General features: G+C 39.8%; 1 protein-coding gene across 19 annotated transcripts in view; it reads left to right on the forward strand.

The window, feature by feature from the left end:
- Positions 1-24513, forward strand: part of FOXP1 (forkhead box P1) — a 523713-nt gene that overhangs the window by 283735 nt on the left and 215465 nt on the right. For 16 of the 19 annotated variants that reach the window (XM_075073243.1, XM_075073242.1, XM_075073252.1 and 13 more), the window contains one exon: positions 21440-21621. In XM_075073243.1, the coding sequence (XP_074929344.1) occupies positions 21451-21621 (171 nt within the window). In that variant the 5' untranslated portion in view covers positions 21440-21450. Of the gene's footprint in view, positions 1-9580; positions 9705-18957; positions 19019-21439; positions 21622-24513 lie in introns of those variants that run through there. The other 3 variants (XM_075073254.1, XM_075073246.1, XM_075073247.1) reach the window with 3 other exon arrangements.

Consider the following 24513-nt stretch of genomic DNA (forward strand, 5'->3'; position numbering starts at 1 on the left):
TTAACATTTATTTTTAATGTTGACACCATCAACCCATAGCAGAAGGCTTCTTGCACTTTTTAGAAGACAGACTTTGACTTGTGGATCAGACCAGATAGTTTATTGAAGCAACTGCCTTGTAGCTGGATGCAACAGAGTGGGAGATTAGGCTCTTAAGTAATTTAAACTACTTTTCTCCAGAGTATTCCAGCATTCACAGCTGCCAAAAAATGCCGATATTCTTGCCTTCAAAAATAAAAAGTGTTTGGTCATCTCTATGTACAGTCTGCTTTGGATCCCTGGCTGCATTGCTAGATGCTGTGTTTTCTTGGGCACATCAACTTCCCCAACTATCAGTTTCCCAATCTGCCCAATGGAAGAAATAATAACCCCCTTCATAAATAATAGATTTTGTAAAGTGCTATTTGAGTGCATATTATTATTAAGGCTAGTCACTTGCAGGGGTGGGGAATAGAATTCGGGAGTTTCTCTTACAGGCCTGTGTTTAATCCCTTAAGCCTATTTACACTTGTGAGACCACCACCACCACTGCATATTCTATCTGAAATGGCCTGCAGGTTGTTTCATGTGCCGAAATTCACACAACATGGGTTTTGCAAATGCTTCCTGCAAATTAGATTAAAATCACCTGAAGTTTGGCCTCCATCAAAATGTCCTGATGTAAAGTTCGTAGAAGGGATTGGCCACAAAAACTTACATGCACATTTTTTTGAAGAAAAGGAAGTTCCCCAATTCTGGCCAAGCTCTAGTCTGGACTCCCGTTGCTGTCACTTGTGGAGACAGACCTGCATGCACACGAAGGCGGAAGACACAATTCTAGAATGTGAGCAGTTCAAACAGAGGTGGAGAGAAGTGGCAGGGAACAAGTGAGCAAAATACTGATTTTTGAGGAGCAAAGTAATTTCTGCCATACTTTGTGGGCGGCTTTAGTGCCTTGCTAGGCGAAAGATATGTTCTTGTACAATTAAAAAGAAACATGGACATTCGTAACCCTAAGGCATGCTCTTGGGAGCGTGCTCTTTGAGGCTTTTAAAATTAAATGGAAATGCATTATAGAGAATAACACTCCATTAGCAACAGCCTGGACTGGATGCCATCTATAATACTTTGGAGACTTTCTAGTGACTTCAGTGGACTTTAAGTCAGACCTGTAATGTCTTATGCCTCAGCTAACACCTCCGTAAAATGGGAATAATAGTACTTAACGTAGAAAGGTGCAGCAAGGATTAGAGAATGCAAAGTAATGTATACAGTGTGTGTGTGTGAGAGAGAGAGTGTGAGTATTTAGGCCATTCATCTGCTTTTAAGCTGGAGTGGCCTGTTTTTGTAAGGTTTGTCTCTGTCCTGTACTAAGAAAAAACTGGACCTGATTTTGTCCAGTATCACCATGGAGAATGCCATTTTGGAGTTTGCTGCTCCACCCCTGCTGGGATCACGCAGGCAGAGGCAGGCCCAGAAATTCATGCCACCGAGGGGGAGAGGCATCAGTGGCCACCCTATTATATCAAGGGCGTGATCCCAGCAGGGGTGGAGTAGCATACTGTGCAAAATGGTGTGTGTGTGTGTATGTGTTTTAATCAGTCACTATGGCATCTAGGTGATTTTTTTCCTCTCCTTTCTGTGTCACTGATCCTCAGGCACTGTGGATGCAGGCACATTAGGGGCCAAAAGCTGCATGTTTTCAGCGTTTGAGGTCGAGGAGGTTGGCATCCAGAACTGAACAGCGTGTTCACGAGGATTCTATATCTCCTTGATCGCCACGAAAGAGCTTTCTTTAGCCTCTGTAGATCAGTGGAGTAGATAGTGAACTTGGAGGAAGCCAGGGGAATCCAGTGGGTGTGCACACAGTGTAGATCTATCGTTTACCCACATAGGAAGAGACATGAGGTTGCCCTCTGCTGCTGTTCCTCCTTCCACTGTAACTGGATGCAGGCCAGCTCCTAGGTTTTGCTTACTTCTGCTCTTGCTTTGCTTGCAAGTTTAGTGTTGAGCTAACTCATCTGCCTAATGAAACTAGCCCCATTCACACAGGATTTTAATATCTGTAATATTTCTTTGCATCTCTGCAGAGGACAGATGGTCCAGTGTTTAAAAAAAACTAGTTTTGGACACGTGAGACCTGGTCTTCACTTTCCAGCTCTGCTACAGACTTCCTGTGTGATCATGGTCTTGGTGCTCTGGGCTTCAGTTCCTCATCTCTATAATGGGAATGACAGTACTTCCCTACCTCACAGGGTGTTGGGAGTAAAACTACATTAAAGAGTGTTATGCATTCAGATACTATGGTAGTAGAGGTACCTTAGAAACATAAAAACAACAAGGAGTCTGGTGACACCTTAAAGACTAACAGATTTATATGGGCATAAGCTGTTGTGTGCATCATTTTTTCAGATGCATCCTTGTTGTTTTTGTGGATGCAGACTAGCATGGCTACCCCCTGATACTTAGAAACATAGATCTTTATTTAGCAGTTTTAAAAAAAGGAATTTTAGACTTTTGATGATAATTTTACGTAATGTAGTTTAGGATTGAATGTCTAAAATTTTTATTGTTTTTACCCTTTTAGCAGTTATACATTTGACATGGGTTTGTTGTCCTAGATGATAAGATTTGGCACAGAGAGCATTAATTCCTTTATCAGTTGTTTCCTTTACAGTTGTTCATTTAATTGAGCTCCACTGTGTATCTTAGAAAACAAGATGCACTCATTATAGCTCATAGACCTCCCTCTAAGGCTTAGGTAGCATGGTAACCTGTTTAAACGAATAGCACTTTTGTAGGTATTATGCTTGCTTAGTGGTGTGTTGGGTGTTTTGTATTTATTTTTCCAAATGCTGGAAGGAAGCAATAGGAGAATTCTTGCATGCATGATCAGACGTAGCAGCTTTCCAGAAGTTCTTCACTCTGGCTGTTTTCTTTTAAAGCTATGTTTACTCAAAGAATGTGGTTGAGACGGCTGAATATGTGGCTGCAGTGTAGAGCAATATAAGTTGCATGCCTTGTTATTCCTATTGTTCTGCTTTGACTCGTACAAACAATTTTAATCTCAAAATAAGAGATCATATGGTCTCTGATGTCAGCTTCGCACAGTCAGATTCAGTGTGCACATTATCTTACCATTGCACAGCCTAACGCTGAATATTCTGTTCTTCTTTTTGGTCCTTAAATTTGGCATATTCTTTTCTCTCTCAAATCTCTTAAGCAGGAAGCCTATGCATCAGCTGTGCTGTATTTCGCAACAAGAACACCTGTCTAACCATGCACCTGCATGTAGCTGGAGATGGTCTAATAATATATTTAACTACAGATTTCAGACATAAACACAGGAGCCCCACAGTTCTGGCCATATAAGGAACAACACAGGCTATAATACTGACTGTGCACACTGCTCGATGTTTGGCAGCAAAGAGCTAATTTTCATAAGCATAGAATAGCTTCCACCTAGCACAGTGGTGTCCAGATCCTCCAGTCCGAGGGCCAAACATGCTCTTTCAAAGAGGTCAAGGGGCACAATTCTGCAAAGTGATTGGAAACCACTCTGACTGTTCAGCTCCTGAGGCAGGGAGTATATCAAGGGTAGAAAGAGGGAGTGCCTGAAACACATTATGATCTGCCATTCGCAGCTGTCATATGGTCCCTAAAGGGCCGTTGTTAACTGGTGCAAATTAGAGCAGCCCCGAGGCTGCTGTACCCTGGGCTGAGGCTGAGAATCAGGTTGTTAGTTCTGAGTTGCTCCTCTTCTTTCCCTCTTAACTAGACTGCCATGGGTGACTGTGGATGGAAGTGAGCTATCCTTTCGCTGTCCCTGATCATAGTATAGTGCCAAGCAATACAGTTCCTACCTGACCCTGCCTGACATTCCCGCAGCCCAGCAGGAAAGCAGGCAGTGGAGCAAGAACTGTCTTCTCTCATCTCTGCAGTACAGGAGCCAGGCAGCAGGGGAGCAGCTACAGCAGGAGGAGGACAGCAACAGCTCAGAGTATTCCTCTGGCTCACATCAGAGTGGTACCTGGGGATGCAGCAGGTTTAGTAATGCTGCTTACATCCTCCCCTTAGAAAATTCAGAAACATTCTTTTTGACACAGTTGCCCCTGGAAGGCCACACAGTAGAGCCTGGAAGCTACAAGTTGGCCATTAGGCTACAGGTTGGACACCCTGGATTTTGCAGAGGTCGTTTTGTTTCCTTAAACAGTATAGGAAAGCTGCCTCAGCACAGTTTGGTTATACTTGCTGCTGCTGCTGGTGCTATTGCTACTCTAGCATTAAGGGTGTTCTCTCTAGGTTTTCACATACCAATGGGAAAGAAATAAAGGCCTGGTTTTCAGAGGACCTTCCTTTTGGTGGCTACATATTTATCTGACTCATTGCACATGCAGTTACTACAGTTCTGTCCCTAGTCACAGAAATAGTACAGATTGGGCATATGCATTTTTTTTGAATGAGTGGTAAAGAAAATGCATCAAAATTTAAAAATTTGTAGAGTATCATGAAACATAGTAATTTCCAGAAAGAAGCTACAGCTGAAAAAATCCTGAAAATAATCGGTGAGTGTTTTGCAGAACTTTATTCTGTCTCTGATGTTAAGGCTGTTTTATTAGAGCCTGTTGCTGTGTGTGCGTGTGTTTGTTCGCATACATTGTACATGCCCCTGTAAAACATCTAATACATGCGTATTGTCCCAGCCACACCCTGACACCTAGTTATGTCAACACTGACACCCTGACACCCCAGGTTATGTCAACTGGGAGACTGAATATGTTTCCATTAAAGCCAATCTAATGCACACCTCTTAGTACGAGTTATGGGCCGGATTCTTCAGAGGGATTGGACACTCGCAGTTGTGGGTGCTCGGCATTTCTGCAAATCACCCTGTTAAGAAGTTGGTGGTTAGAGTTTTGTTTAGTAGGAAAATGCATTATTCCACCCACTTCTCTGGAAACCACTAAAGAGATTTTTGTTGAGCTTTCCATATACAGTATAAATAAACACTGGAGCAAGCGTGAGAGCGAGTGCATGTCTCAATGCCGTGAGTGTTGTTAAAAATAGAGTGTCCAAATGGAAATGGTTTTGCAACCTTAACTTTAGTGGGCAACCTGTTTCAAAAAGAAAAGACATGGAAGTGTTGGAGGCCAAAGTGCTTTGTTTATCCATATAACAAGAGTAATAGCTTTGCAGGGTTCCCCACCCAGTTCTGCCAGTGTGTCTCAACTCTGACCTGAGCAAGCATCTGTAGGGGTGGAGACCAGACTGCTCTCTCACGTTCATTCAGGAGCCTTTCTGTTAGCTTCAGTGGGGGTTGGATTAGGTCCATAACCCTTGCATTTCTGCCATGATGCACCACAAAGCTATCAATTCTATTTATGTTGGAGGTACCATGATATGAAACTGCCAAACTCCTTTTGCATAAGCTGTTAAACGGCCATCATCCAATAACTTCAGGTCACTACCTAGCTGGCTGGATGTGTAGGTGAAAGGTTCCATGTCCCATGATCAACCTTCTTAGCCAGGGATAGTCGATAGGCGGTCTGTGAGTCAAATGGGACCACCAGACTCTTATGAACGGATCCCAAAATCTATCTTTCTTTATTATTATAATTTTTGTTGTTATTTTTATTTTCTTCTCTGGAGTCTGGACCTTGACTACACCTTGACCAAGAAATTTGGACCTTGACCAAAATATAAAAATAAAAATTGACTACCCCATCCTAAGCTATCCAGCGCCCCACGCAAATGCTACCTGTTACACAGATGTTGTTTTCAAAATCTCAGTCTTGGGTTAAGGGTATGAGAAATGTTAACATAATTTCTTATAAAATAACATCTAGTGATGTTGAATGCATGGAAATAAAAAGCAGATTTCTATTCTGAGACTCATTTGCATCTTCATGTTATAAATGGTTTCCTTTCCAATAAATGGGTGCAGCATCTGATTTGTTTGATATCATGGCTACATTTGTGTAGTTGCATTCCTCTTTGCCCTTCAGTTGACAAATTTTTCTTGTTCTATAAATATAGAATTGTAAACAAGAGCTAATCCTTAGCAACAACCTGGAAAGTTAACATTTGTCTCCAGCTCCTGTTATAATTAATTCAGAAACTCTGAATATGATGTGATGTATACACAGTATTCATAAGGCCACTAAGTACTAATATCTTGTTAGAGACCTGAGAAAAGAACACTCTTTTGTGTTACAACATAATTGCACGACATTTTCTTTCGGTAAGAAGATGTTTAAAGATGCTTTTTACTTTACATTTGCAAAATGGAAGGTTTTTGCTGTTGCTTTTACATTTGGGTCTTAAATGTGTTTTCCCTGCTGTTAGCGTCAACATTGTCAAAACATTTTGCAAAGTATGTTTAAATAATGCAAAGAATTATGGGTTAAGACCATCGTTTATATTAATTTAAATCTCACTGTAGTAGGTGAATTTGCAAGATGCTTCTAGTTCATTGTAGAAGTTGCTTACAATAAAGAGACAGCCTCAATTCTTATTTTCTGAACAGACAAGGCATAGAGATTACATGGTACTTGAAAGAGTGAAGCCATTATGTTGAATTTTGTTAAACGCATCTTGACAAAGTCTTCATATTAGGGATCCTAATTTATTTTATTTTATTTACAGTTGTTCAGGGAATGTTGATATACTGTAAATCTATGTAAGCCATATACACGTGAATTCTGCAACTCCCAAAAGAGTGTAATTAAAATATTATAGATGTGGCAAACCAAAATACAAAAGAAAGTTTACATTTAGGTTTTCTTTGTATTTGTACTCAAGTTTTTTAATACCTCGGTATCGTGGTCAGCATTCCCATAAAGATACGGTGTTATATGAAATGATACAATCTGTGAAGCATTTCCAATTATGTAGACACCATGTCTTTAAATTATAGCAATTTCTTAAGATTTTAAAACAAAATGAGCTCTTAGAAGTGTGATTAATAGCAGGGAATGAGGCTAACACTGGGTCATCAGTGGCACTCCATTACAAAAAAGGTTGGACTAATAAAAGCATCCATCTATTTGACCAATATAGCATTTGAATGATATACTTGTAGTTTTTATCGTACAGTAGTTATTTTGTACTGAATAAGCTGTGATTTTTACGTGGTGGAAAAGGAGCGATAGGCAGCTCAGTTGAGGTGAATAGGATGTATGAGTGCAGAAACACAAGGACTTACACATGGTGTCTGATATTTGTGATGATTTCAGATTGTGGGCTCCAAATTTTGGAAACAAATATGAAGTATCTGAATATCTTGTTAACCGCTTCCCCTCTGCATATTTGTTCTGTGAGGCTGGACTGTGATCACTCACAAGGAGGGGAGAAGGGATGGTATTGTGTGTGCAATCATTAGTTCAGTCTCTGGTGACCCAGACTTCTAAAAAATTATTCTTTTGAGGAGAAAGAGATGGACCAGCACTTGCACTTTCCTGGAGTGTTGACTCTTGTTCTCCCACCTGGTTCACACCTTTTATCCAGCTGGGTCTATAGCAGATGTGAGAGTGTGGCACAGAGAGACCAAGTGACTTAAAGAAAAAAAAAGATGATAATAATAATTGGAGATATACCAATCTCCTAGAACTAGAAGGGACCTCAGAAGGTCATTGAGTCCAGCCCCCTGCCTTCACTAGCAGGACCAAGTACAGATTTTTGCCCCAGATCCCTAAGTGGCCTCCTCAAAGATTGAACTCACAACCCTGGGTTTAGCAGGCCAATGCTCAAACCACTGAGCTATTCCTCCCCCCATGATTTGCTGAAGGTCATGCAGAATGTCAGTGGCAAAATAAAGAATTGAGCCTGGATCTCCTGAACCCCAGACCAACACCCTAAGCACTAGATCATCTTTCACAATCTTCATGCCTTTCTTGAAATCCAGGCCCAGGTCACAGCAGTTGTGGAAAGCTCTGTTGGGATGACTACTGTGTCCAACTTCTTGTGAGGCTTGGGGATGAGAGATGGGAATGGAAAATACATTTCCCTGGTTCAGGGAAGCCCTGGAACCACAAGATTTGAATAATGTACCAAATGTCAGAAAATATCAGATCTTGGGGGTTCCTTCCCCTGCAACAGGTGGGGATTGTTGGGTCTCAGCGGAACTCCTGTTGGGTGGTGCAGAGAGGTAGTTGAGGGCTTGAAGTTTCTATCCCGATGAGCAAGAGTTAGAAGAAAATGTTGGGCCAAAAGCCCTGTTTGGGTTAAAAAAAAATGTAGGTGGGGAATCCTCAGTAATGTGAGAATGGTAATGGGAGGCCAGAGCAAGAGAATTGAGGATAGAAGAAGGAAGAGGGAGGAGGAATGGAACATACTGTGCTGCATCAGTATCATGTGTGTTAATAGAGTATAGTGAGCCATCGTGTACATATATGTAAACACAGACACCCCTTTTGCTTGGCAGGGATTATGTTGTACAGTAAGAAACCTGAGTTGTTGTTCCTCCTTTCCTTGCATTTTTTTAAAGGAAATATTGTTTTTTTCATTTTGAACTCCTACCTTTAGTATTTGTAGGTTGTTGATTTAAATACGTCTTGTGACCTCGGTTGTCCTGCATATTGACAAGATGTAGATTTTACCTCTGTCTGCAGGATTAAAGGTGACTGTCTTCAGTTTCTATTCCAAAAATTAGCTGGTTAGCTAATATCACTCACTGATTTTTTTAAAGATAAAATAAACCTGAAGCAGATTATGCCAGTGAAGGCCCTTTTTTAAGATGCTTCAGGATTACACCTGAACTGATATTGCCCCTTTTGCACCTTAATTTTTTGACATGTGAAAGTGTATTTCCTCGTCTGACAGGTTCCCTTAGCTAACAATTCCAAAGGTGTTTTTCTCTTTCTGTTTTGTATTTTTTTTAATCCCAAATCCAGCAAAGAGTTAAGAAGATTTCACTTGATTCGATGGTTTGTATGATGAGTAATGCAAAAGTTGGTAACAGCAAATTGTTGTTTATAAGCAAACATGGCACTGTGTAAACAAGAAGGCCTGGTCCCCAACTGGTTTGATTTCATGGTGGTCAGCAGCTGATCTATGTAACATAGAACCTTTCTGCTTCTCTAAATGTCAGAAGAATGACTGTTTGTTTGTCTTGAGTTCTTCCCAGCTGTTTACTCTGTAATGCATTTGCCTCAACCTTGATTCCCTGAGAGTGGCCCCTTTCTCCTCCCTGCTCTGTTTACATTAGTCCTGCCCCGAGTGTCACCTATGAAATCTGTTGATTATTCCACCTGGTTAATGTTAAATTGCTCTTGCAAGATGATGTGTTTGTTCATAAACAGAAATGCCGGGTCTCTTGTTTACTGTACCCATGGCAGCAATCAGTTATTAAACAAATATTGCTTTGTTTGCGGGTGTGAGCAGCAGTTTATCCTGCAAGGTCTGGAAAAAAAACTTTAAATGCTGGGATTTTGATAAAGGAGAAAAGGGGAACTTGTCCCTGGAATGTGGTTGAAACTGACTTAGGTTTGCTTTTCTTATCTTTAACTTGGATGAAGGGGCTAGAAAGATTAGCAAGTTGTTTGGTTTTTCCAAGAGATTTCCTTAGTGTAATGATATCTGTCCAGTTGTTTGCTTTTTTCAGAAGGGAGAGAGCACTCCTGCAAGATGACTAGCACAGTAATAGAGCATCTGATGGCTAGAAAATTCTGTGTGGAACAAACAAGGACTTAGAAGGTCTAGGACAAAGGGATAGGGCTATGAACAAGGTAATCACCAAAATGTATGGCGTTTGAATTGTCTGCCACAGTTGGTTATACTTTTTTCTTACCTTTTTAATCAGCTATGTTTCTAATTGATGCATCTGCCCTCTATGAAGTTTGAAAAGGAAAATGTTTAACTTTTATTTCTAAAGCCATCTGAAGAAATCCTCTGATTTGAAAGCAGGGCAAACTGAATGAAGAGAAAATACTAAATTAAAAACTGTGCTCAGTCTTTCTTCTTTTGCGCATGACATTATAGAACTGCTTTTGCTCTTTCTGCTTATAAGTGAAACAGCATTTACATCTGCTAATTCTGGAGGCTGGCTATTTGCACTTTACTTTCTGAGAGTCCTTATTAGATAATTTGCGCTTTTGCATTGTTTCGCAAACAAGCAAGAAAAACAAGCTCACGCTATCTTTGTTTTTCAGAATTTTTGTTTGTTATTGTTTCTGAATATGGCTTTGGTTTTTAATGCCAGACAGGACCTGTGACTATTAGCTGTAAGTTGTTAAGACTGTGTGTGCAAAGTGACCTTGAGGGAAAAAAAAGATAGCTCTTTTATATGAAGAAGAGTCTATTACTTCGTATTTGAGGCTAGCTATTAAAAAAATACATGTATTTAATATATATTTATAGGGCACTTGTGAACGCTAAAATTAAATAATTGTCTCTATTGTCCCTCGGAAAAGCAAGCAACAAAACTTGCACAAAATTCTGATAGATTGTATTCACTAACGATCCAAACATATTGTTCATTTTGGCCAGTAGAGCGATTATGGCTTTGAGGTGAAGTGTAAGGTACTTGAAGTGTTTAACCTAACAAGCCAGTCATCAATTGACCAGCATTACTATGATAAATCAAACACTCTGTATATTAAACTCAGTGAAAATGTTGAAATGATAAACTATATTGTGCAGTGGTGTTACAAAGCAGCACCTGACTGTTGAAGGGATTTTAAGAACTGCAGAGTGATAGAGAAGATAAAAATGCCTTAATGAGAGAGAGGATTTATAATTAAACCCCAATGAACCCTTGGTCTCTCCGAGGTTTGGAATCGCCCCATCACACCTCAGTGGCAAGGTAAATCTGCCCTGCTATGTATTTACTAAACACAAAGCAGGCCTTGTATTTAATGCTCTTTAATATTCCATTGATCTGTGTGTCCATATCGGAGCCGATGCTGCCGGGATGGAGTTGAACGCATATGAACTAATCTCAACCCTTGAGTTAGCCATCACTGGAGCAGCTTACGCTCTCTGTTCATCCTTAGCACACAATTGTGTGAATACAACGGGTCTGTTGGGGTGGGGAGAGCAGGTAGGTAGCTTCTGTTGCATGTCCATGCGTGAATGTGAGACAGGAGGTAGGGATGGAAATAGGTCTATTTAGAGTCTCTCCTACCATTCTCAGCATGGCAGCCCTGAAACTGTGAGTATGCTCCCTTAAGGACGGGAATTTCTGTAAAACATGTAATGCCCGGATCATAGTCCTGGTAATAGAGTTCACTGCACCCTGGCTGGAAATACAGTAGTGTTCTCAGCCACTAGTCCATTACTATGGAGAGTGCCATTCATTTCAAAAGAAATGAAAAGCCTCTTTCCGTCTAGTAGTATTATGATGATTTCTGTCAGGCCTGAAGGTTTGAAAAAAGTCTCCCAAAATGGAAGGAAATGAACTCTGCTCCATGGAGCTCACAAACATGCTGTAGGGAATGGTAACAAAACAGCAGAGAAAGAGGTAAGGAATAGAAGACTGTAACAGTAAGTTTACTTGAGTACTCCATGAGGGCAAATATATGGCATGATGGAGTAAACTGGGATGCATGTTGTGAAATGGGTGGCGTTGTATTTGCCAGTTGGTGTGACGTGGTTCCGCTTTATAGTTCGAGATAATCGAGGCATGACTTTCATTTTGAATATGTAGATTAATAATTACCAAACCAAGAAGAACAGGGTTGCTGTATTTATTAATTATATGTATGGATATTATTATATAATACATACTATTATATGTATTTATTATGTGAGACTAGACTGGGCATGGCTCCTGGATGGGTGTGCAAGGAATGGTGAGGATGCAGATGCCTTCCCCTGGAAAAAGCTGATTTCTCTGTTCTCTATCTGGAATGTAGGGTCTGTAACCAATGTTGATAAGGTGAGGTAGACTTGGGTTAGCCAATTCCTAGTGAAGTGTTGGGTGCAGGCAGTTTCTTTGTGGACTGTCTTTGAGTGGTCTATGGTTTATGCTGTCAAGGCAGTTGTACTTCTCTGGTTTAGTGGGTTATGGGCCAGTAACCTTCATGTTGATGGAGTTGGTACAGTTTGCAGCAGAGAGAGTGTCCGGGTCAGGTCTCCTGCGAAGCTGTTACTCTTTGCACCTGTGGAACTTGTGGGATGCACGCAACTATAATAATGTAATATGGAGATATACCTATCTCATAGATCTGGAAAGGACCTTGAAAGGTCATCAAGTCCAGTCCCCTGCCTTCATAGCAGGACCAAGTACCGTCTCTGACAGATTTTTGCCCTAGATCTCTAAATGGCCCCCTCAACTCTGGGTTTAGCAGTCCAATGCTCAAACCACTGAGCTATCCCTCCCTCCCTGGCCCCCGCCCTCAAAATTGAAGCCTTTACTGAGGTTTTGTTTAGCACTCAGAGGTTCGTGTTCTCAGCTATCGGCCTGATGTGGTTCAACACACCTTTGGGCGCTAGTTCTTCCAGAGGAGTAGTGAATGCCACAGAGCTAATGGCACCTCCTTATGTCCATTGTTAGTTATTTTCCCTGAAGCTGTAAAATAATGTCACCCTCTTCTTGATTTCTCACTGTTCTGTAGTTGCTTTTTTTGCTACACTCTCTCTTCTTTGTCCCCCTTGGCAGAACTGACTTAACCCTGAGTAATCCTGGAGTCCTGACTACTCTCTCCTAACCACTACTTCCCTGAAGTTTCGGTGTATGTAGAAGATTAGCCATTGTCTCCCCTTGACTTTACTGGCTCTAAATTACCTCATTCCTCAGTGGCCATAAAGGCTGTTCGGAAATGGTAAGCTGTTCTAGTCATTTAGTCAAAAAAGCGAGAAAAGTGTTGTGTTCATGTATATACGTAAGAAAATAAAAATACTTGGATGGATAAGCAGGAGCCGGTAAAGCAGCTACTCAAGAGACATGAGGGTGAGAATGGACTGGGGAGCCTAGTGTAAGATCAAGCTAGTTAAAGTTCATCTTCCTACAAGAGTGACAGGTTTGATCTCTGGGAAGGGACTGCGGCAACAGGGATCACAGCTGTGTCCTTATTCAGTTGGCCAAGGTGATAAGCTCCGGCACTTCTAGAAAGCACCAATTATTACCTTCCAGGCGGAATGCAATTATCCCTTCACTTTCCCTCCCCTTCATTTGTTATCTCTCCTCCCAATCTCTCTACATCGTGGAGCAGTGCTTTCCCTTCAGCCAAGAGGGTAGAGGAGGTGAGCGGCCCCCTTGTGAAACAGATGCCAGTGCCATTCTGTGGATCAGCTATCAGGGATGCTCTCAGAGCAGAGTGATTTGTCTCCTGTCCCCAGGGAGACTCAGCGTATCACCTCTACGATACGCTCAACCTCCACTGACCCAAGGCTTGGGATAAGTCTAGTTCAGAGCCTGGAACTCCCAGATGACAGCATGAGAAGGGGTCTTTGTGTCAGGAGGCCAGCCTCCGAATGTGCTGTGGATAATTCCATTCCTTCTGGACCCTTTATTCCCAAGTACTAAATGAAATTTTCAGATTTTTAGATCTGTCTAGACATATACAGTGCACGATAAAGTTGATAATACATTAATCATTTTTAACAACAGGTAATATGCATAATTTATGGTGTTACAGTGCTATCTTTTTTGATATTTATGATGGATAATGCTCAGTTTTTGCCCTCATATTACTGCTTTAAATTATACCACAAGAAAATTAATGAGAAAGTAGATTTATGGGTTTCATTTGTTTGTCAATTCGGAAATTAATTGGGTGTTAATTTTAGCCGTCCCTCATCAGACCAGGTCTTTAGTATGTGTGCATTACTTTGCATTCATTGAAGCCTACCTCCCATTTACAGTGGGTCACTAGCTTTGCATACATTAAAATAGCCCTCAGGCACATTCTCTTGATTACTTTTTGAACTGCCATGTATTAGAAAATTTACGCCTTTCTGTTATAATTATGAAAATTCAGTATAGGAAGATGTGCTTGCATAGCAGCGAGTACACATTCTTATTCTGTTGTGTAAGATCCTATAGCAAGCTCAGTATATTTTTGTTTTAATCCTGGAATATAGAATTCTTGTCCATCTTTATTGGAAGGTTTTCATCCTTTGAAATTTCGTGGATCCATTTTAATACAGTGAATTCTTCCTTTAGCTTAGGAAATATCAAAGGATTTCCTCCCCCTCACTCTCTTTCTTTCTTTCTTTCTTTCTTTCTTTCTTTCTTTCTTTCCTCTTTTCACACTTCCAGTGTGTGCTTGCTCTTCTTCTACCTCAGTGTTGGGTAATACACCATAGCAAGAAACCACTATTCAGAGACATGACTCAGCATCACCTTTTTAGGAGGGTGTAACCTCATAGTATTTCTCACCAGCTCTATTGATTCTCGAAGATCATTTGTAATCCTTTTTTTTAATCAAATCCCTTCTTTTCCTCCTCCTGCAAAACTTAGCAGCCAGTAGTATCATATATGCAACAGTGAATGACCCTCCAAAGGGCTAGATTTATCCAAAACATCCCCAAATGTAATCAAACCCCTGGGATATGGAAATTGAAACTTTATCATATGATTTCTAGCATTTCTTGGCTCCAGTTGAGACAGAAATACTACTGAATCAATTTTTGGCAATATTTAGATGATTTTTCCAGGTCCACCTGAAACTAGCAAGTGCAAGGTTGTCAGTTTTCTTTATTTTTAATGACAAGGCCCTTTTGAGCCTCATGAAGGTTTCAGTTACTCTCTGGCTTGCTTAATTTCTGCTGAAGGTTTGGGTTGGTTCTTATTTTGTGCACCAGTTTTCCCATCTTTAATCTGTATTTCGAATGCCACCTTTAAAAAAAAATGCAATGCAGGGTGGCTGCTAAAGGCTTTAAAAACACAGCAGGTAGCCATCAAGAATAACGTACAGTTATGTTTTTGAAAACTAAACAGCAGTCTGGGTAGTTTGATGTTGATTTACTTTGGTTAAGTCATACAGTGTATTGGGACAGCACTCTCTGTCAGTTTTCTTAATCACAAAGGCATTCCTAAAGGCAGTCACCGGCCTGGTGTTCAGTGTTTTGGACACTTCTCTCCAGCAGAATTTCAGATGGCCAGCAGCCATCAAGCAGCCTGCTCAGAAGCTGTTTGTTCCATACTTAATTAGTAACGGGGTCTATTTTAGTGAATGAACAGCTGCATGTCTGCAGTGCCTCCACCACCAGATCAAACACTTACTCTTCTCAGGATTCTCTGTCTCCACGAGTGAATCCATATTCTTTTACTCAACTGATGGGGGCAGGATGATGTATTGCTTCCGTGCCACTAGCCATCTTAGAGATCTAGGGACAGCTAGGGTGACCAGATGTCCTGATTTTATAGGGACAGTCCTGTTTTTTGGGTCTTTCTTTTATAGGCTCCTATTACCTCTCATCCCCTCTCCCAATTTTTCACATTTCCTGTCTGGTCACCGTAGGGTCATCAGCTGTTGGAAATTCTATGATTTAAATTTGCTAGGGATCCACACCCTGATTTAGAAATATGTTCATAGAGAAGTGGATGGATTTAGGTGACTAGTGATGGGAATGGAAGTCTTTCACCTCCAGCTCACTAGTTCCCATCCATTCCCGGGGGGTCAGTGGTGATCAAAAATTACCATCCGATATCTTGTAGGTGGCACACTAGGAAATGCATTTCTCAGTTTTAGGGGTGGTTTCTAAACAAGTCAGGCATGTGACAGAACGTGCGGAGGCTTGTGCTGCCACTGACCTGCTGTTTTGTACCTTGATTTCTCTGTCTAATGCTGTTCATGTAGAACTTGTCTTCAGCGTTTCTTGTTTCAAGAGGCAAACCCGCCCCATGCTGTTTTGTGTGTCTGCTTTTTCATGTATGGTTTCAAAATATTTATCCTTTTCCAGAATGGTTCAGGAGAGGCTTCCAAAAGAGTTTGGAGCTTTATTTCTCTTCTTAAAATGGCAAAGCAAATGTATTCCTTGCTGGCATCAAAGGGTTAAAACTTGTTGGATTTTAATGGCTGTCTGGTTGGATCGCATGCCTCCTGGTGTTGGAGAATTTGGGAGTAGACCCTGCCATTTAATCACTTTCAGAGAACTGATTTTGCCATTAACTGTTGTCTCCACAGAAGTGGAAATATATTTTATAAATCTGTGTTTAGTTTAATTTACACATCCTTTCATGACTGGGCCAAGTTCTTTAAGGGCATTTATTCTGCTTCATATAAATAATTGATCAGCCAAGTTAATTTACTTCTGCCTGACTTGGTCAACCTTAATTAACTGCCCTGAAATAAAGACTGAACTTTTTGTTAGCTTAAAATCTTTACTGTGAAAAAGACAGGCTTTACGATAAAATTTGGTGCACTAATGCTGTTGCGGGGGAGGGAAATGTTTAATGTTGTATATTTGCACTGCTGCAGTAGTTATGTATTTGTTAAAACTTCCAAATAACACTAACCAAAATAAAATCATGAGTTTTGTGAAAAGCTCTTACACGCATAGGTTGGGTACAGTATACATGGCCTAGACTGATGCAGGAAGCATTCAGAGGGAGAATTTCAAAGGCACAACTGGCAGCTAGGCACCCAAGGCCAGATTTTTTATGGTGTTTAAGCATCAGTGGAATTTTCAAAAGCTCCGCTCTGAAATATTGTGCAAAATTAAAAGAAAAAAATGGAATAAATAAAGCCTGTGAACGGACAGCCTCTGCTATCAAAGCATGTTTTCTGTTCCAGCATTACTTTGCTTTGTACTTTCGTGAGACTTCTACCTACACCATTAAATGTATTCACTTACAAAATAGTATTTTGCATACCATGCAACTTTATGCACAGAACTGTGTTTAATCTATCCTTGTGCAAAGAAATGGTCGAGATCGCTTGTCTTCATAAAGCATCACTCTCCTGACCAAACTTATTTGCTATCGTTGGATTAATTAGAGTTGTATTTAGAAGAAAGTTTGCTTTTTGTGATACTCGGCATAAAGGAGCAACAGCTCATCTCCCACATGGTAGAATCCTAATTCATGTTCAAATCTTGCTTGGGCTCCTTCCTTCCAATGTGAATGATAGGCTTTGGGAACAAACAGCCTTCTCAATAGCCTGGAACAAGAAGTCGTGCTTCTTCCATATCCATCTTTTTAAAAGATTGTCTCAGCCACCCTTGGGGAACATCAGGCTGACTTATTTGGGCATGCTCAAAAAGACCAAAAATGGGAGGGAGGGGCTCAAATAGGCTGCACTCCCCTGCTGTGACTCCTAATGATCGCAATGTATTGTGATTATTTATCTCAAGTCACATGCTGACTGTAGCTAAGGAGCAAAGTGGTTTATCTTCTCTGCCCCTATACACATCTTATCTGGAGGAGGAGTTTTGGCGATGTCTGTTTGTTTTTGTATTGTTGTCCAGCCAGGGTTACATTTAGAGTTGGTAGACACAAGTGAGCAATTTTTAAAAATAATTTGCACAGAAGTTTTCACAATTTTCATTTTTTTTCATTTGTTACAAGGTCGTTTTTTAAAGAGTTCTGAGTCTGCAGAATTATATTTTCTGTTAAATTTGTAAGGCCCAAACTAGTCCCGTCTTCTTCTTTTTTCCTTTGATGAGGATCCTTATCCACAATGGCTTCTGCTAATTCTCTCCTGACTATAGGCGGTAGGCGAAGAATCATAGAATATCAGGGTTGGAAGAGACCTCAGGAGGTCATCTAGTCCAATCCCCAGACAGATTTTTGCCTCAGATGCCAATGCTCAAACCACTGAGTTATCCCTCCCTGTAGCCAGAACTCATACATGCTGCTGTATTTTGAAAAGTAAAATAAGAGCACAAACATTTGCAATGAAAAAAGTTCACAGAAAACTCAATAGTCTTCTCTTTTGGGAAAAACAAATTCATTGAGAAAAATTGGAACATTTTCAACATTTCTTTCTGTTCCGGGAGGATTTTGTAACTTGAGATGCAATAAATAATTTGGTGACTAATTTGCTTATGAATTGTTTCCTGAGACCTAGTGATGTTTTGTGCACGTTGGGGAGTTGTGATTGTGCATTTATTGATCTGCTCCTCAGTGATGCCAGTCTCCTCCAGGCTTTTGGTACCTTTGGGCAGTGCTTTCTTCTAACATACCGTATGTTTTGACATCACAAGTGTTCTTAATAGTTTCCCCAGGTATCTGCTCCAAGATAACTTGTTAGTTATCTTTCTGAAGAGCTTGGGAACATGATGCCTTTTCTTTACTGTTCAGGTACAATTTCTTTTTTTACTTTTGTTTCAACTGGTGCGATATCAGCTGGAGGCACATATTGTCAGTTCTTCAGTGCTGTCAAAAATGAACACCTTTCCTAGGATGCTTACAGCTTTTTCAGGCTGCCATAAAAACTTCATAGCAATTGACACCTGTGTCCTAGGCTAAAAGGCTGTGTGTTTCAAAGAGATGAGTTTAAGCAGCTAATCAAATGATAACTCTTCATATTTGACCAGATCATCAGATGATGTAAATTGACATAAGGCTTCCTTTATTCCAGTTGAGAATCTGGCCCTAAGTATGGATGAAGAGAGAAAGATTAAGGGTTTTTAGTTTATTCCCCTCTGGTTAAAGGAGATGTGTCTTTTTACTGTAGTGTGTAGGAACTGAGTAATATTCCTTTAAATATATTATGAGCCCACTGATGTCATCTGTGTTTCAGAAGTCACCAGAACCCTGCTAGAGCTGCAAGGGATATATTTATATCTATCTATCTATAGATATAGATAGGGGGAGAGAGAGAGAGAGAGAGAGGGCAAAGGTCGGACACATTGTATATGTTTAGCAAAAACGGCTATTACCATGCCTGTGTGGTTCCTTCATGTAGCATGTGTAAAGAGCAAAAGACAACATGTATTCTGCATCAGAACTGGATCAGTATTAAGAACAAAATGCATTGTCTAGTTACATACAGAAAGGTTTTTTGTTAATTTAGATCTGTGAAGTTTTACAAGAGAACTGACAGAAACAGTATAATGAACCTTGTACTCCTTTTGTCTCTTTGCATGTTTCAAAGATCCCACAGAGTGAATTGAAGCAAGTTTCCATAGACCAGATGAAATTTATTTAAATGTAAGCAGAACATTTGAATCTGTTCTACCACCTTCCATAAACGTGAAAGAGGTGCATAGCATGTATGGTGAATAGATCCTTAGTGACTGAAGTGGGGTCTTTCTTATGTTTGGTTTCCCCAGCCTTGATTGTGAATCAGAAACTAATGCTAATGTTGTAGCATGCATATGACAAAGCCCTTATTAGTCACTTGCTTCCCAAATAGGACATCTTGATTATTAGCTTTTTGGATCATCATTATGAATATCCAAATTTACCAAATTAGTGAGTGGCATATGTTTGTTTGACTGGAGTGTAGTGCACCCCCACAGAGCTAAACAATAACCGTAGTTGGATGCTACATGTCACTTAATGCTTGACAATTGGGCTACTCTTGAAATGTTAGTGAAAGGGGCTACTTGCTCTGAGCTGTTAACCCAAGGGAGTTGGCACTGGAAGGAAAGAACCTTTCAGTCTCCAACAAATATTGTACAGTAGGTGTCTCAGGGCTCAAAATTATGCCTGTACGGATTTTCTGGGGAAAGTATTTTTCCCTAGTACTTTTCCATTAGAAATGCATTGCTTTCTCTCTCCTCCTTTGATTGATGTTTTCCCACATGTGCTGGGAGGGGGAATTTTTCTTCCTGTTTCTGAACTGGTTAAGAGTTATTGAATTTAAACAGGTTCCTCCTTAAATATGGGCCTTTTATTGCCAGTGGAAAGCAGTTGAAAACAAAAGATCTGCTTTTCTGGACTGCTTATTGAAATTCAGATGGAGACAGGCAAGCTTTCCTTACTGATGCCTTTGGGGAAAGTGTCTCAGTTGGGAAAGGAGTTCTGTTAGGAAAGCAGCCTGTTTTTCCTAATTCTGTTGCATATATGACCAAGAACATATTACCTCTAGCTACTAATGGTCCATACTGCTGAGCACTGCTGTGAAACATTGACTGTGTGTCCATATTTCTTGGCGAGTAGTTTGTGTCACCATGGGCAAGTGGTTCTCGGCAATAAAAAGAGTAATGAGGAGCCGAAAGGGAGGAAGGAAGATGAGTCAATGGAAACAGACAAAAGTAATGGTATTTTAATCCTTTAGCATTACGGTAGCAGTTTGAAATATGTATAATAGAGCCAGTCAGATTGCACAAAAAGAGAATTAAGAAGAGTTTTACAAATATATATGGCAACCTCACTTCAGTATTATTGTTGGAGTCACATTGTTCCCAAGCATTCTCACCACAGCCACTTTATTCATGGAAATTTTCAAGAATCCCAGAACTTTCAAGAATTTTAGCATAAACAATCATTGAAGAGTGTTATTTGCTATTCATTAGTCTCCAGATTTAAAAAAAAAAAAAAAAAGTTTGTCATCCATTTAAAGAGGAGAACCTGTATCGTTAACTTAAATGATGGGTCAGACACCATGATAATATATTGCAAACAATCGAAGTCAGTGAATGGTTTGTGAACAGCCTGTGGACTGAAATTTGTAATTCATGTAAGCTACTTGACAAATATCTACAAATAGTTAATGTGTTCACAAAGAGTCATGATTTCTATGAATGCTTCACAAGTAAAGGCCAATATTGTTCAGATACATTGTTGCAAATACACCTCTACCCTGATATAATGCTGTCCTCGGGAGCCAAAAAATCTTACTGCTTCATAGGTGAAACCGCATTATATCGAACTTGCTTTGATCCGCTGGAGTGCACACCCTCCGCCCCTCTGGAGCGCTGCTTTACTGCGTTATATCCGAATTCATGTTATATCGGGCTGTGTTATATTGGGGCAGAGGTGTACTTCAGCTAACTGTAGTTGTAAAGAGGTATCACTAAGGGGTATACTAAGTCAGATGGATAACGTTAACTAGAAGATTTACTGAAAAGGACCGGAATCCTATGAGCGGGTGAATGAATCCTGGAAGAAAAGAATTTGCTTCTGTGAAAATCGATGACGCTCAGTACATTTCAGTCGTTGCTCAGCACCTTGGAGATAGCTGAAATATCTCCATGTACTTCATTGTAACAGAAGTTGTTAATTTGACAGAATCATGGTGTGACTGGAAATCTGAATACTCAGCACTCCGCTTCAGCTTTCTGCTCCTGTCCACTATATATCAAGGTTTTGATGTTGTTCATAACATGTTACATAGAATGACTTGTCAATTTTGAAGTAAAACATCCAGATGTAATTAGAAAATTGTAATTACTAATTTTATGTGTTCGTTTGAAAAATTATTTTTTTTCTATAAGGGTAAATATTGAGCAAATAATGCTATATTTAGAAATAAGCTGGTAACATGAACCATTAATGAAAGATAAATTGTATGAAGGGAAATGACACGTGTATAGTTTTGGCAGGATTTAAAACAGGGCATGTCTCCTTATATACAGCAACTGTTTTAACAGCTGCTTTTTTTTCTCCTCCCCTAAATTATTTCAGGTTTTTGAGTCATGATGCAAGAATCTGGAATTGAGACAAAAAGTAACGGTTCAGCTATTCAGAATGGAGCAAGCAGTGGCAACCATCTACTAGAGTGCAGTCTACGGGAAGTAAGATCCAACGGTGAGACACCTTCAGTTGAAATTGGGGCTGCTGATTTAGCACATCTTCAGCAACAGCAGGTACTGTATGATATATTTACAACTTCACTTCCTAAAGAAAAGAAAAAGTATTTAGCTCTTAAAACCGTTGATATTTGCCAGTCAAATAAATGCTTAGGAGGGCCTCCATACATGTGTATCAGATATATCCTGTGATATTTAGATAAAAACAATCATCATTTAGCGGGAAATTTATACTTCTCTTCTCTTTCCAATGAGTGCCCTTTCTCATGCACTCATTGGAAAGATCCAAAGATCACAGTCTGTTTCTAAATGTGGAGACCCTGGTGGCTGTGCCTGGGTGAACCGCTGTATACTAGTTTCCAAAGTGTGTCACTGGTTGGAAGTATCACCAATTCTGAATTTTGTTTTTGCAACAGATTTTAATATAACCTAACATCCTCTATCAACAGTGTCTTTTCTGTTAGCTAAATGGTTTGTTGAGGTACCTACTGCAATGAAATTAAAAAATTTAAATAAAATGAAATCATCACGTCGGTCCTGTGTTTAACTACAGAATCATCAGGAGCAAAATGATGTATGAATGTGTCCCCTATGTATTTTAATTATTACGTTTTAGACAGAAGCGACTGAGTTCATCAGTGTTGTTGTTAGTAGATTAGCCATATAACATGTTGTCTCTTTTTTTTTTTTTTTTTTTTTTTTTTTGCTCCCTTTATAAAATTTTGGAACCCTGGTTAGAGCAGAACTTAAAACAAACTGCTTAGCATGTATCATTAACCCATTTTTGAAACAAAGGTTGTGCTACAGCAGTTGTGTGAATGTGTTTATGCCTAAACTGTACTAGCTGTAATGCAGGAAACATTCTTAAGATCTTTTAAATAAGGTTTTGGTGGCTGTGCAAGTGTCTCTTAAGTGCACAGTGATCTTTTCAGCAGGTGGTTGTGGTGAAGAAAAGCCTGCAGTTGAAAACAAGGCAAAATCAAAGGTGTAAAAAGTAACAAGTAGCCAGGTTTGCCAGTGTAAGACAGAAAGCCACCACAATTAAACAGCTCAGAGAAATATATGATACTAAATGCAGTAGACTTTGGTTGTTTCAATCATTTTCATTCTACAGGTTTTTACTTGAAGTGAGAATGCCATCAGTGAGAAAGTCACAGCCATGCTGAATTCATTACTGCAGTAGTCACACAAAACCACGGATAAAATTTCAATAACTGCAGGCCATAGTTGAGTAAACAGTTGCACTGAAACTTAATTCCTGTTGACTTTTCCCTCATTCTTCGCCAGGGGCACATTCTGATTCGTAGTGCAAAGACAACAGGGGTTACAGCTTTGATTAATGTAGGACAGTAGAAGAGAATTAGAGCCGTAAAATACGTTAGAAGTACATTCAACACCAAGGTCTGCTCTTAAAAAGGCTTCCTATCCAAATGAATTAATAACACTGCTTTGATTTGAACACTATGGAATTTTTCATTCCTGTTTTCACCCCCACCCCCTTTGGGTGATTTATTTTTTCGTGTGTCACTAGACAAATATAGCATTTGGTAGACCAAAAATACAGAACTGGGATGTTTCCTCCTTATCACCAAATATTAATCTGCATTGAAGCTGTCACCCCTTCGCATTTGTCAGTGCCTGTCCGTAATCAACCAGAAGGATCGCTGTTGAGTGAGGTAACATCTTAATCTTGTATGTAGTGTTCTGTATCTTTCAACAGCTACCCATTTGGTCAATTAAGGAGAGAGACTGATGCATTCCAAAACGAATTCTGTGGGGTCCTCCAACCCACCCCTAAATGATGCTCTGAACAGCTGGATGTGCTTCCTCCATCATGCTGCCAGGCCCTATCAGACCGGGGAGTTAAAGATAGAAGTTGATCGGGGGCGAATTTCTTGATGGTGCGGTTTTGTAGGATTTTCATTTGTACTTAGTTTTTACCCTTTGCTTGTATCTCTTTTGCCACTACTATAATAGCTTTTGATTAACATGCTCTCCTCTAGATTTGCAAAGGCCTTCCTGTTCTGTGTTTTAATTCTACTGTTAATTTGTTTTGATCAGTCTCTTTTCTTTTGAGTTTTCTTTTTAAAAAGTGAGCCGTTTGCTTCGTTTATAACACCTCTTTAAAAAAGAGTGCAATATCTAAAGGACTGTCAAAACTAGTGTAATAATGTATCAATCATTGTGTTTTGAAAATAGTTTTAAATGCCGGAAAGAAAAATGTTTTCAGACTGCTAATGCAGGCATTTACAGATACACATACAACACAGAGCATAATGTTTAGATGTTTCTCCATATACAACATATGCTCTCAGGTCACTTGACAGAATGCGTGCTAGATAACGCTGCTTCAATACAAATGAATGGTTATTTAAATAAAACAGCTATTTCTTAAGAGCATTTCAGTCTAAATGTTTCTTTATGCCACCTGGCATTTGTGTTTTCTGAAAAATAAGCAGAGTAGATTGAGCTTGGCTCCTCTTCAGTTAGCTGGTTAACTGTGCATTCCTATGATGAGCAATGGGCAAGCAAGAGATGCTGCCACGGAATGCTTTTGGATAAAGCACTTACTTGGATTTTAGAAATTGAACTCTTATTAAGTTTGTGGCTTTCAAGGACCAACAACATGCGTGTTTTTGAGTTATGAAAACAAACCTTTCTTTGAAAAAAAATCATTGATTCAGGAAGTTTGAACAAATTTACAAATCCATTCGCTTTTGTAAATCTTATAGCATAGAAGAACATAAGGTAATGCTGGTATTCATCATTTTGGAGGAATAAAATGGATTGTGGGTACTCTTGCAATCAGGGTAGGAATGAGTTTAGTACAAGTACTATACTGTCTTTGTCATTAGTTTGATTCTACTGCAGGAGAAAGTGTAGAGGGAAACTGAATAGGTCTTGTGCTAATATTTCTTGTAGCATGTTAGATCATCCTTTGAGTAGCAA

This window comes from Chelonoidis abingdonii, chromosome 17 (genome assembly GCF_003597395.2).
Source record: "Chelonoidis abingdonii isolate Lonesome George chromosome 17, CheloAbing_2.0, whole genome shotgun sequence".
In the NCBI taxonomy this organism is placed as follows: Eukaryota; Metazoa; Chordata; order Testudines; family Testudinidae; genus Chelonoidis; species Chelonoidis abingdonii.